The 13,476-nt window shown below is 41.3% G+C and overlaps 1 protein-coding gene across 5 annotated transcripts in view; it reads right to left on the bottom strand.

The window, feature by feature from the left end:
* Positions 1–13,476, bottom strand: part of AGK (acylglycerol kinase) — an 87,687-nt gene that overhangs the window by 3,464 nt on the left and 70,747 nt on the right. For 4 of the 5 annotated variants that reach the window (XM_061165944.1, XM_061165945.1, XM_061165946.1 and 1 more), the window contains 4 exons: positions 12,238–12,295; positions 8,081–8,228; positions 7,542–7,636; positions 1,265–1,335 (listed from right to left, as the gene is read on the bottom strand). In XM_061165944.1, coding sequence (XP_061021927.1) covers positions 1,265–1,335; positions 7,542–7,636; positions 8,081–8,228; positions 12,238–12,295 — 372 coding nt within the window. Of the gene's footprint in view, positions 1–1,260; positions 1,336–7,541; positions 7,637–8,080; positions 8,229–12,237; positions 12,296–13,476 lie in introns of those variants that run through there. The other variant, XM_061165948.1, reaches the window with a different exon arrangement.

The raw sequence follows: 13,476 nt of genomic DNA, 5'->3' as shown, positions 1-13,476 counted from the left end.
AATTCTTTCGATGAAACATCGTCAGTTTTCTAAAGCAACTTTTCAGTGTTCTAATCAGATACTCAGAGGAAGCAGACAGGCTTGATTTTGCTTCCTGTAGAGACCAAAAGGAAACTATGTTATTGCTGCTGCTGCAGATGATGACAGCAACCATGTGCACCATAATGACTTCGTCTAATTTAAGCAATATCATCAGTTTTTCTTTCTGGTTTTGGATGTCAGCATTATAAAGGAGATTCGAATATAGCTGGTCCCACAGGCTTGTGGGACACTGTGTAGCTTCTGGACCCTTCCTAGGAGAAGAAAGACTTTTTCCCTTTCTCCCTTTTACTATAGTTACAGCAAGTAAATCAAAGGCTGCAGAAGCAGCTATTCAGCATCTGAAGAATTGGTACCCAGGGCAAGAACAACACAAACTGAGTGAAGCCATTGTGCTGCCGGTGCTGGCACAGAGAATGAGGCAGCCATGGAGACCCGGCCGCTGCAGCAGCAATGTCTAATCCTCACGTGGGCGCGAGAGGGAGCTCCGAGACAGAGTTCAGAAAAAATGGAGCAGATTCCAGTTGGCATGGTAACACATAGCCTTCTCAGTTGCTCTGAAGTCTGGCGGAAGGCCGAGAGCATCCTTAACCAATAAAACTCTGGCAGAGGTATGGCTTAACAAATCAGACAGGACTTGGGAGGGTCTTTTGTAGTGGAAAAGGGAAAAAAGTCTGGAAGATGTCCAAGGTACTCAATACCTTTTCATTAATGCCCTGGGAAAAGGCAAGGTGAGCTGACATGAATGGTAACCAGTGCTGTGAAGTACTTCATGCTTATAAAAACTTTGCCCACACAGTCCCTCATATGAGACTCAAAAACAACCCTGAGAGAGAGAGGCAATTATGTTATTCCACTCCAGGATTCAGGGAAAGTAAAGGATCATGAGGCCACTGAGTGGCAAAGTCAAGATTTGTATCCAGTAGTTCTGACCCTGAGGCCAAAATTCTGGGCAGGATACCATGCTACACTGACTCCTGTCATTTCAGTCAAAAGACCAAGCCAGCTCCCAAACTCTGATCTTCCCAAAATGCAAGCGGAAGGCCAAACTAGGAGACGTGCACTACGCATGCCAACCCCAAAAAACAAAAGGGTGCTACAGTTGCCAAACCACGCAAGTCTTCAGTGAGATCTCTGCTTTGGACTTTGTGGGCGCTCGGATTGGTAAAGTCTGAGAATACAAACCACTTAAAGCCTCACTGCCTACAAACCCCAGTCCACTTACCCTAGAGTGATGAAGTCTCCTTTGCTGACGGTGTTGGGTTCCATGCAGATGTTCATAAAGTCTTCTTTGCTCTGAAAGGTTAGGAAAACTAACGTTAATGCTCTGAATTTTGGCCTATGGACCCTGTTGCCCTCTTAGCCTTGGAGGGTCATGGTTGGAGCTGTATATTACAGAAGGGACTTGACTTTCAATGACTTAATCCTGAGTATATTTTCAGTCCTTCTTCTTTCTTTTTACATTAAGACCTTTACTGAAGCATAATTTATATACCATAAAATTCATCTCCATTGCTTTTTTTTTTTTTTTTACTACATACATAAGCTAGGTAAAAACTCAGGTTTAGAGGTTGGTCAAGTTCTGTCACTTGCTGATAATCACAATTGTTACAGTCTCGAGGGTCCTCTCCCTGGTAAGCCTCTCTCCCAGCAAGTCTCCATCCTCACTGTATGTCAGCATCACACCACACCAGCTTGATCAGCTTCTTGGTGTGAAGTATCTGGATTTTTTAACTCTGTACCTGCAGACTTAGTGAGTGACCAGAGTTGAAGAGCAGCAATCCATTTATGCCATGGAATAGAAATGTTTTTAATGCAAGAGTTGTGGGTTCGAGCCCTGGGTTGGGAAGATCCCTTGAAGGAGGAAATGGCAACCCTCTCCAGTATTCTTGCCTGGGAAATCCAATGGACAGAGGAGCCTGGCGGGCTACAGTCCAAGGGGTCGCAAAAAGAGTGGGACATGACTCAGTGACTAAACAACAACAAATGTTTTTAAAATGCTGCATTCCCCACCACAGAATGTTCTAGAAGAACTAAGCTACAAGAAAGTGGCATAAAAAAACAGACTTGGTTCTTTGGCCATGGCTGAAATTTACTACCAGTTGGTAGCGCGCAATACAATCTGGCCCTCTATAAATCAATCCCAATCCTTCTGGGTCTGCTTCAAATAGAATTTCGTTCTTTTTGGAAAGGTTCAAAATTCATAGCCGCAGGGTCATCCCCAGGCCTCTGCAAGCTGTCAGCCTTTGCCCAAGATTAAAGGGCTCAACCAAAGCACAACTTTACATCTCAACCAGGAATTACAAAATACAGAGGGATAACTCTGCTCTAAGGTCACCTCTTACTAAACGACTTATTGTCTTCTTTGTACCATGAACTTTTCTAAGTGCTAGGGTCCCCTCAATGAACCAGAAACACGAACATTTCTGCCTGCAAAGAACCTACATTCTACCGGAGAAAGCGAAAGGGAGAACAAAACACAACCATAATAAAGTAATAAATGATCACATATATTAGAAGTATGCTAGAGTATATCAGTATAAAAATAGCAAGCTGGAGAGTATGTATATTAGCATAAACGGTATGCAGTATATTAGAAATATTATAAGTACGTTATAAAAGAGATAAAAGGTGGTGTTGGTGGCATTTTTAAAGAGGAGCCCAGGTATGCCTCATTGACGAGGTAACCTCTAGGCAGACACCTGAAGAAGGTGCAGGAGCTGTGGAAACCCAGGGCAGTCTTCAAGAACTGTCACCAAGGTGGCTGTTAAGTTCAGACTCGGCCCCATTTTCAGAGCTTAGAGTTCAATAGATCTGGGGTGGGTCCCAAGAATCTTCATTGTGAAAAGGTCCCAAGCGATGCCACTGCTGCTGATCTAAGGCCCACACTTTGAGAACCACTGGTCTAGGGACGCGCAGTCCACACAAAGGACACCGGCAGGGCCGGGGCCTTCGGTGGGAGCAGGTCTGACAACATGGAGCCGGCACGGCTGGAGCAGAGTGGGAAAAGGAGACAAGAGGAGGCGAAATCAGAGAGCACGGACACTGGACCGCCTACAGGGAAGCTGGCCGCTAGGCTGAGTGAAGCAAAAAGCCACTGGAAGGTCTTAAGCAGAGAAATATGGTGTGCTTTTTTTAAAGGCTCTCTCTGGCTACTGTGTTTAGAGGAGCAGGAAAGGGGCAGGGAGACCACTTAGGCACCTATTGTAGTAATTGGGCTAAAATACGACCCTGGCTTGGAATAGCTGGCAGTGGAGACTGTGACTCATTAACAGAAGGTGCAGGCACTAGGATTTGCTCGGAGGTTTCAGCTGTGGACACGGAGTATCCAAGATGTTTGGCCTGAACAACTAAAAGCATGGAATTACAATCAGCTGCGCTGGGGGAAGAGTGAGAATAAGGCAGTTTTCAAGGGGTGGGAGGGAAGATCAGGAGCTCAGGACATGCCAAGCCTGAAATGTATATTAGACATCAAAAGGGGCAAGTGGATATATATACGAGTCTAGGATTTGACTTTTGTAAAGCGTGCAAGTGTGGAAATCAATGTATTACAATACGACAGATTTCAGTGAGAAAGCCTTATCTCAGTAGTGGCTGAAAAGGTACTTGATAAAATTATATAACCACTCATGATAAAAACTCTTGGCAAACTAGGATAGGAATGGAAGGGAACTTCCTTAATCTGATAAAGGCTATCTATTAAAAAAAAAAAAAAACAACATCAAATTCAAGAATGAAGCAGTAAAGCCTTTTTCTCTAAATTAGGAATGAGACAAGGACTCCTGCCAATACCGCTTCTGTTCAACCCAGTACTGAGGTCCTAGCCAATGTGATAAGGCAAAAGGTTATAAGGGTAAGTATTTGAAAGGAAAAAAAATCATATCAACTGCACCATTTGCAGTTGTTATGACTGAATCTATTGAAATCTAAAGGAATCCATAAACATGATAAGAATTGTAGTTTGCTGGTACAGCATCAATATAAAAAAATCAATTACATGACCATCTACTAAATCAGTTAAAAAATGACATTTTAAAAGACACTATTTACAACAACGTCAAAAATTAAGATAACCAGGAATCTACTCAGCAAGACAAAATGTTAAAGAAAACTATAAAACTTCACTGAAAGACATTAAAAGCCTAAATAAATGAAGCGATATGCCATGTTTATATGACAGAAGAGTCAATGTTGTAGAAAATGTCATTTCTCCTCAAATTGATCTACAGGTTCAATGGAATCCTGATCGATTTTATAACAGATATTTATGTAGAACTTAAACATTCTAAGAGATTTATTGAAGTCAAAGAGCCAAGAATAGCCAAGAAACCCTTTAAGAAGAAAAACAGAGGGACTTACTCTAAAACTAATAATTAAGACAAGCATAATATTAGTACAAATATTGAAAAATAAAGCAACAGAGTAGACTTAGGAACATCTCCATGTATACAAACTCTTGATGTGTGACAGGTTTACTGCAGATCAGTGAGAGAGGGGGAGGCGTGGGGCATATTTCAATAAATGATGCTTGGACAACTGGCTTTCTATATGGAAGAAAGATAAAATTAGAGCTTCACCCTCTGTCATTCACAAAATTCAATTAGAGGTGGGAGTATTTCTTTTTAACAGATATATGAAATCTTTTGATGCAAATCATATTAACCTGGTTTTTCATTTAAATATACAATGAACATCTTTCCATGTTGGTAGAGAACATTTTAAATACATGTACCAAAATCTACTGGAGTAGGAAGTAGTAACCCACTCCAGCATTCAAATTCCATGGACAGAAGAGCCTGGCGGGTACAATCCATGGGGTTGCACAGAGTTGGACATGACTGAGCAACTAAACACGTCAAAATCTATTTAATCAGTTGCCTGATTAGTTTGTTTCATGTATTTTGCCATGATAAATACAGTGAACATAGCTCTACAAGAGATCCTAATTTTCAAACATTCCACACCCCTAAAGCTTCTTTCAGACTCTGAATGGACTTTTTTTTTTTAAATGATAAATGAACATTTTGAGCTATTACATGGCAGCTTCATTGTCTTTGAATATTTTATTGCATTCGCTTTTATTTTTACAAAGAGGTTTTGGAATAAAAGAAAATGAATGCACTGCTGCCAGTGATAAGCAGCACAGGATCATATACTTTTATAATTGGCACAAAGATAAAAAGCTTTCAGCATTCTGAATGCAGCTAATCTCGAGCCACAATCACCTACTTGCTGAACTCAATCCATTCACTGGTATTCAATCATCAGAGCAAAGAACAAGGTTAAAGAACATGAACAAAACACTGGAAGTGCATATCATCAGAGACTGGGTATAAAGGAAATGCATAATTAGAAATCTTATCTTTCTTTCTAACAGAGTATTTTTTAACCTTAATACATTCACTTTCACCAACATTTCCAGAATCCCATTATGTAAGAAATAAGGGATTGTCTTTATATATCATCTGATTATTTTTGATGGATAAATTTTTAGAAATATGCTTAACAGGGCCAGTGGTATGCTTGTATTTCACATGCTTCATATATACTGCCACAATGCCATGGAGAAAGGGAGTTCCGAGTTCTCTTCCCTCCAGTAATACCTGACAGCCCATTTCCCCACCCACACTGAACACTAGCATGCTTTTTAATTTACAGCCATTCAATATTTATGATTTTAATTTGTATTTCTTTGATATTAAGCATTTTTTTCTTTACCTATGAAATTAAGATAGACATTATACCCACCTGATAGTATAGTTATGAGGATTACATGTGATGACACTATGTAAAATTCTTAGGGCAGTGCTTATCATGTAGTAAATACCAGTGATTTTTTTTCATGTTTACTTTGTGAATTTCTGTTTTTGTCCTCTGCCTGTTGTTTATATGAATCCTTTGCCCATCTCTTACTGACTATCCCAACAGTTTTACTATAAAGGAAAGCTATTAACTCCACATCTATCACATCCTAATATTTTCCTCAATTTTCATTAAAATTTTGGTTTATTTCTTTTGTATTAGACGTAGGCAAATGCATCAATGTGATTTTTGCCTCAGGTGCCAGGTTTAGTCTTGTCCTCCCAAGTTTATGTTGATAATCACTTAAGATTTCACTCCAGTACTTTCATAGTTTTTTTTTTTTTTTTTTTACATTTAACCTTTTAATCCAACTGGAATCAATTTAGAAAGTGAAAAGAGCTATGTGATCCAAATTTTGTACAAAGACATGCATTAGTTTTACATTTAGAAAGTCACCCGACACTCTGCATATTAATACTGGAATCAAACTTCCCATTGTACTTCTCTCCCTTACTTACTCACCATACTACATTCATACGTTCAATTCCATGTGCCAATTTTCAGACTGACCAGGTCAATTGTGAACATACTACTATGATTTACTTAAAAGCTAAACATAGTATTGGTCCATGGTTAAGAATAACTTTCCTGATGGCATCTTCATTAACATAAACTACTGAGGTTTCCTCTAGACCAGGGGTCAGTAAACCTTTACTGTGGATGGGCAGAGAGTAAATGTTTCAGGCTTTGGGGGCCATTCAGTCTCTGTCACAATGACTCAGCTCTGCCACTGCTGCCCAAGTGTGGCCACAGACAACACAGACATGGATGAACACAGCTCTGTTCCAGTGAAACTTTACTTATGGATGTTGAAACTTGAGTTCCATATACTTTTCACCTATCACAAAATATCATTCCTTTTTTGACTTTATTCTAACCATTTGAAAACTTAAAATCAATTCCTGGCTTGCAGGCTGTAGTAAAACAGGTAGCAGACCAGTTTGCTAACCTCTGATTTATTTCAGAATATTTTTTAGCGTTATTGTCTATATCAGCACTCTCCAGAACTCTGCACTGTGGAAATATTTTATATTTGTGCTTTCCAATATGGTAGCTACTAGCCACATATGGCAGTTGACATGTAGCACGAGAAATGAGTTTTAAATTTATTTTGTAATTAATTTAAACAGCTACCTGTGACTAGTGGCTACTATATTGGACAGTCCATGTTAATAGATTGGACTCAAAATATGCAAATAGGTATTTGTGTGTGTGTGTGTGTGTGTGTGTGTGTGTATAGTTTTCTTCCCTGGAGATCTAAATCTACATATTTAATACAGTCACAAAAATAATAGATGTTTACTCAAGCAAAAGTTCTGCAACTTTTGATTTCTATGACAAACAGGAGACTAACTCCACTCCTAAAGGCCCTTTGCCCTTAGTTCTCTCAAGGCAGAAAGCTTGGTGACAGATACTTGACCAGAGCCCCATAAGCTTTTAGGCACTTCACTCAGCTGTTTCTTCTCATGCTATTATTCCTCAAAGGCACCCCACATCCTCTTGTTCCTGACCCCTCTCTCTCCCCACAGGGTAAAAATAAAAACACCAAGTTACTAGAAGAGTGTGCAGCCTTTGTAGCCTTTGTCACTTTTCCGAAATGCTTTTCTAATTAAAAAAAAAAAAAAAAAAGGCACACTTACTGCCAGGTCAAGCTGACTGTTCCGGGTTGTGATGGACAGTTCAAGGGTGGACAGCTGCACTTCCTTCCAGACCTCTGGGTTCACCTCTTGCGGGGCTGTGTGAATGCATCCGACACAGGTCAGCTATCTCCCACCAACATTTCAGCACTGCCACCCACGGCCAGCTGCCAGCGGCTCAGATGGCCTCCCAAGCCCGTCTGTGGACTTCCAGGCTTAATTTTCTTTCTCTTATACTTTTGATACACGGGATAAAGAGCCAGGTTCAAAATGGAATCTCTAGGCCTGAGACATCCCAACAAAAGCAGCTACAGTAACACAAAGGCTGGCGAGAGAAAGAGGGAGTCGCTGGGAGTCAGGAATGACACGGGCTGTCCCCGTTCACGGGACGCTGCTGCTGCTGGTCTGGGCCTGTGTTGTGCACCCGAGGGCTGAGTTCAGGCCTCCGCCACTCCCGGAGGGTCGGACACTCGTGTGGGGTCTGCCTCAGGCAGTCCTGAGCTACCCAGGGCTTTCCAACCTCCAGTCCCCAGACTGCTCACCGCCCTGCGGTTGTGCCCAGTAGGACGCGAGCCTCCGTAATATCCTCCTGTACAGAGAGGGCCGGGGCGGGGTCTCTTCCGCTCCACTGGGACGTCTCTCTGTAGGTCCCGTGTAGGAGATGGAGGCTTGATGAGTCTGAGGCCACTCCTTTCAATGAAGGGAAAAAAACGTTTATCATGCAACACAATTACAAACTCTTGGAGTTTCTCAATATGAATGAGCATAGAGTCACACCATAATAAATTTATCATTCATTTAGAGATGGTGACACAAACATGAGACTGATGAAATCTAGTTGCATCACAGACTTCCTTCACTTTGGGAAGCATGTTCCACTCGGAGGCCACACTGGTTTGGCCTCAAAATCCAGCCCAAGGCTTCTTGTTTCTGCTCTCAAAGACCATCATTCTCACACCCCAGATCTGTCTTCTTCCTGGCATCCCGAGTCCAGTACCATCCTGGGTCTCATCAGTGTCCTCAAGGATTATTAAAATAATACCCTAGCCTCTCAGCCCCTGACATTGCCTCCAACCTACCACAGCAACCCATTTCCACATCCTAGTCCTTATCGGTACCCAGAACTACTCGATCTTAGAAGTCTAAAGCCCTGGTATCCCACTCGATAATCACTTCCCTTATTCTTCCAGTTGATATTTTTGTGCCCAGTGGCCCTCAGGGTGAACTACTCCCATGTTCTCAAGTTTCCAAGTGGTGAATTACAAAAGAGTAACAATTAATTCTGACTTCTCTCACTCCATCTCTTACTCCTCCCAGGTCCAGAAAGACCCAACCTCTTCTCTTCTTTCTCTGGAAGTGATCAGAGTCCTACAGAGTCACACATCCATTGATTCCTCGTGCAGTGGGCTTACTTAGCAGTCTCTGTCCTGATGGAGGTCTTTTAAGTGGAGAAATTCAATTTGGACTGTGAGGAAATCAGATTGTGACCATGTATCCACGCTGTGTCCTTCACTCCTGCTGACATTGATAAAGCTGGTATGTCAATTCTCATCTGCTTTGTTTCTGCATTTTGCTTTCATAACTGGTTCAAAGTCAGAGGAGGAAGAGAGGGCTATGAACTGGGGGCCCCTGAAGACCCTAACCACACCTGGCTCTCAGAGAATCCCAGCTCGGGGCCACTCCATTTGTCCTCAGCACCAACCAGATGAACAGGGGATTTTACATCATCCTTCTGTCACTTTTGGCCCTCATTGTCTGCCTTCTCTAACACGTACCCTGAAAAGCCTCAGTTCTGGATCAATCTGTCACTAAGTGTCTGTACTTCTACATCGTGGCTCAGTATTATCAGAGGGGAGATAAGGCACTCCTGCTGAGTACTGACACTGGGAGAACAACCACCCAAGTGAGGACGCCCACATCACAGCAAGCTCTTGGCCTAAGGTCTCTTGTGTCACTTGATAATCTTTCTAAACCTTCCTATTTTCATCCTTCTTCCAAATTCCCCACCAACCTCGCTTTCAAAAGATCACCTTGCTTCCTACCATTCAGAGAAAATACAAGGACATCAGGGAGAACTGCCTCACCTCTTTATAAATGTGTTTTCACCCAGACCTCTGTTTTATTGCTCTCCTGTCTCAAGGAAAAAGGTGTCCCTCCCCCTGCCCGGGGCTAGTCCAGGGCTCTGATCCACTCCCCTCCTCTTGCTCACAGACTCGGCCGAGTCAGTCATGTCTTTTGTGCCTTTTCTCTCTTCTCCTCCCATTCGCTTTTACTTTTTCTTCAGGGAGTAAACACATGAACAGCTCTCTAACTAAAAAAAAAAAAAAACAAAAACAGAATGCTCCACTGACCCGTATTTCTCAGTACCTTCTGCTGTTTTTAATCTCCTCTCCTTCAAAGTAGAGTTTCTTAAAGGAGTGGCTCTGCTGCCTCCAGTTTTTACCTCCGGTTTATTCCTGAACTTTCTTCAATTTGGCTTCGGCCCCTCCACCTAAGACGTTACCAAACCTGCAGGGGTTGCCAGATTCAATGGATCCTTACTTTCCTCTCTTTATTTTTGCTCTTTGCTGCTGCTTCTTAAAATCTCGCTGTCTTCTGGAAGTTCTCTTTTTCATCGGCTTCTATATCAGTACTTCCTCCCAGAGTTTCTCTCTGGACTTTCTGGGCATCATTTCTGGCTCTTTAAAATGATGGTTATTTGTGCCGACCTATTTTCAACAGTAACTTTAACAAACCCATAGCTCAATGCCACTCATACACTTACGACATTTAAATCTATTTCTTCAGCCCAGATATCTAAGTCATAATTGTATGACTTCACTGGTCTGTACCACTGGTAATGTTAAACTCGATATGTGCCAAACTGAGAATTTCACATTTCTTCATGAACATGATCCAACTCTAATATTATCAGCATTCATGGAAAACGCTAGTCACCAAACTCTAGACCCTCAAACCAGAAATCTGGGAATACTCCATGCTCCTTCTTACTAAAGACGATTGTACCTCTTTAGTCAATGCTCTGGGGTCAATGTTCACTATTACCACCTTGTCGAGACCTCATCTCTCCTCACCTGGATCATGTTAACAATCTTCTATCTGATGCCTTTGCCTGTAACTACCAATGTCCAGTCTCTTGTCCATTCTGCTGCCAAACAATTTCTTGCCAAAGTGAAAGCCTGCTCCTATCATTCCCCTGCTTAAGATCCAGTGACTCTCTAGTGCTTTAATGATAAAGGTCAGATCCCACGTCAAAACCTGCCGTAAGCCTGCAAGCCATTCAACTGTGCTGGCCATAATTAAAGACCATGTCCCACCTCTGTGACTCCACACATCCTGATCCCTGCACTTAGAATGCCCTTTATCTAGTCCTGTATATTTTTCAAAATTTGGCTGAAGTACTGTAACCTTCTCTGGGCTGACTCTACTGACCTTCAGTCAGAGGTAAATGCTCCTCCTCTCTGCTTCCATCTTATTCTTTCCTATTTCTCTCCTAGCATTTGCCAAACTGCTGATTTACCAGGCCCTCACTCCTGGCATCTGAACACTTCTTGAGGGCATGACACCTGTCTTATTTGACTCAGTATTCCAAATATACAGCAGGGCTTGCCACCCAATAGGTATGCAATCACTGTTTGCTGTAGAAATGATAGAAACAGTTTATAGGTCCCAGATTCTACAGCTTAAATACGGAGCTACTCTATTTCTTCCTGAATACTCCATCAACGAAATTATTCCTCCAAGCAACAGCAGTCATGCATTTTACTCACACAGTTTGCCTTAAGCATAGAAAGTCCTTGCTCCCCATCATCCCAAGTTCATTTTAGTAATCACATAGATTGGTTACCCCTAGTACTTTAATGGCTTTGTTAATGAATAACTGGATAGCTCTGGGTAAAGGGAGCTATGTTTTCCAATGGACATACATTACTTCTTTAATTTCAAACCCATTCGATACTCTGAATGTTAACACTAGATAGAACCAAACTCTTTACTACATTGAAACTTCATCTGCCAATTTTCAGATTCAAACTGTAAATATACTACCTTCATGTGCATAAAAGCTCAACATGGTATGTAGTACAAGATAACTATGACTTTTCTATTAGTGTTTTCTTTAACATACATTGTTGAGTTTTTCTCTATACCAATATTTTTCATCGTATAACCTACAACAGCATAGCCTGATAGAACTTTCCCTTATGATGGCAACGGTCTCACACTTGTATTGTCCAATGCAGCAACCACTACACATATTTGGCTAGTTAAGCACGGTTTGAAACACAAAGCATTGTTTGAAGCCTACTATATTATACACAAGCCTATACGATTAGGTGTATTCAGATACAAATCTTCAGTTCATTTCTAGATATTCATTTCTAATATAGACACACTTGCAAGTAATTAATGAGATACAGGTCACTCTGTTCAAGGTTTGTTTGGTAAGAGTGAGTGGACAAAGGGAAGTGAAATACTAAAATGAAATTAAATATGGGCTTGGTAATAGAGAATAAGTTGGCAGATGAGAAGTATCAAAACAAGAATGCCGTCTGCATTTGTGTGTAAGTAAATAGGCCCCATTTTAGGAGCATGCCATATACATCTATAGCAAGAAACTTTTAAAAATTCCAAATACACACATCACAAAGGAATAACAAAATACCAGAGGTCAAATTTCAATACTGTAGCCTGCATTTACCTTAAGAGTGCTGAAAAAGTGGGCTGCTTTGGTTTTTAGAGGCCCAAGATACCAGTACCTGAGAAAGAGCAAGATAAAAATCTGATTAGAATATTAAAAAAAGCTATCAGTGTGCTAGATACCATTCAGGACAGATAATACATTAGAATGACACCTCTACCAGGAGTGTCTGCTCTGGAGATTTGGAGATTGTGGTTTAGCATAAAGAAGTATTACAGTTAAGTTTTTAATCTGCATTTGAATACCACGTCAAACAACGTAATTAGTTATACAGCAGCTAAATCCTTGCAATTTATGAGACATATAATCAGAGTCTCCTTGAATCTCTAAATTCACAGTATCACTGTAATATGTACTTTCCACCATGGAACACAGTTGAGTTCACATTCCGAATGAGTGGAGAGTGATAAAGCCACAATGAGATATAGACGTGGGTGCTGATATATTACTCGTGAGCTAAATGGCTGCATGCTGTACGCCGCGTTCTCTCTCAACACACAAACATACAATTAAAATCTGTAAATCAGCGTAATTTCACATTACTCATGTTATGCAGCTTCACCATGGCAAATGTGAAATCTGGGAGTAAAGAGGGTCTACTTCATATTGCTAAATTCCTAAAAGCTACTGAAGAGAAAAAGATGCCTGGTTGGATTTAGAAAGTGGTATAAAGTAGACTTCTCTCTTAAAATGTCTTTCACCTCCCAGCCCATCTTAACTGCTCCCTATTCAATTCGAATCAACATGCATTCATTTAGCACTTACTATGTATATGGAGGAAACAGAAGCAATATAATCAGTACAAAATTCTTGCCTTTGAGGGCTTCTGAGAAGATAAGGCCCCCAAATATAATAAATAACGACAAACAAACATATTTCTATGACATGGTATAAACTGATCACTATTTACTGGTAAGGAGAGTCAAGAAGGCGCAAGAAATCATTATGGGCCTAAAATCACGGAAGCAGCCACACCTGCACAACAAATGACAAGAACAAAGTGAGGGCGTGAGACCTAGAAACCTGGGTTGGATGCAGACACAAGAAAGAGGCAAGGACGTCATTCTAGGCAGGACAAGGAGTAACAGTACGGGAAACGCTTAGAGTAATTGCCAGAGCAAAAGCTTTAAACAAAGGCATGCTGCTGCTAAGTCGCTTCAGTCGTGTCCGACTGTGCAACCCCATAGACGGCAGCCCACCAGGCTCCCCTGGCCCTGGGATTCTCCAGGCAAGAACACT

This window comes from Dama dama, chromosome 18 (assembly GCF_033118175.1).
Source record: "Dama dama isolate Ldn47 chromosome 18, ASM3311817v1, whole genome shotgun sequence".
NCBI lineage: Eukaryota > Metazoa > Chordata > Mammalia > Artiodactyla > Cervidae > Dama > Dama dama.
This window is presented reverse-complemented; position numbering and strand designations above follow the sequence as displayed.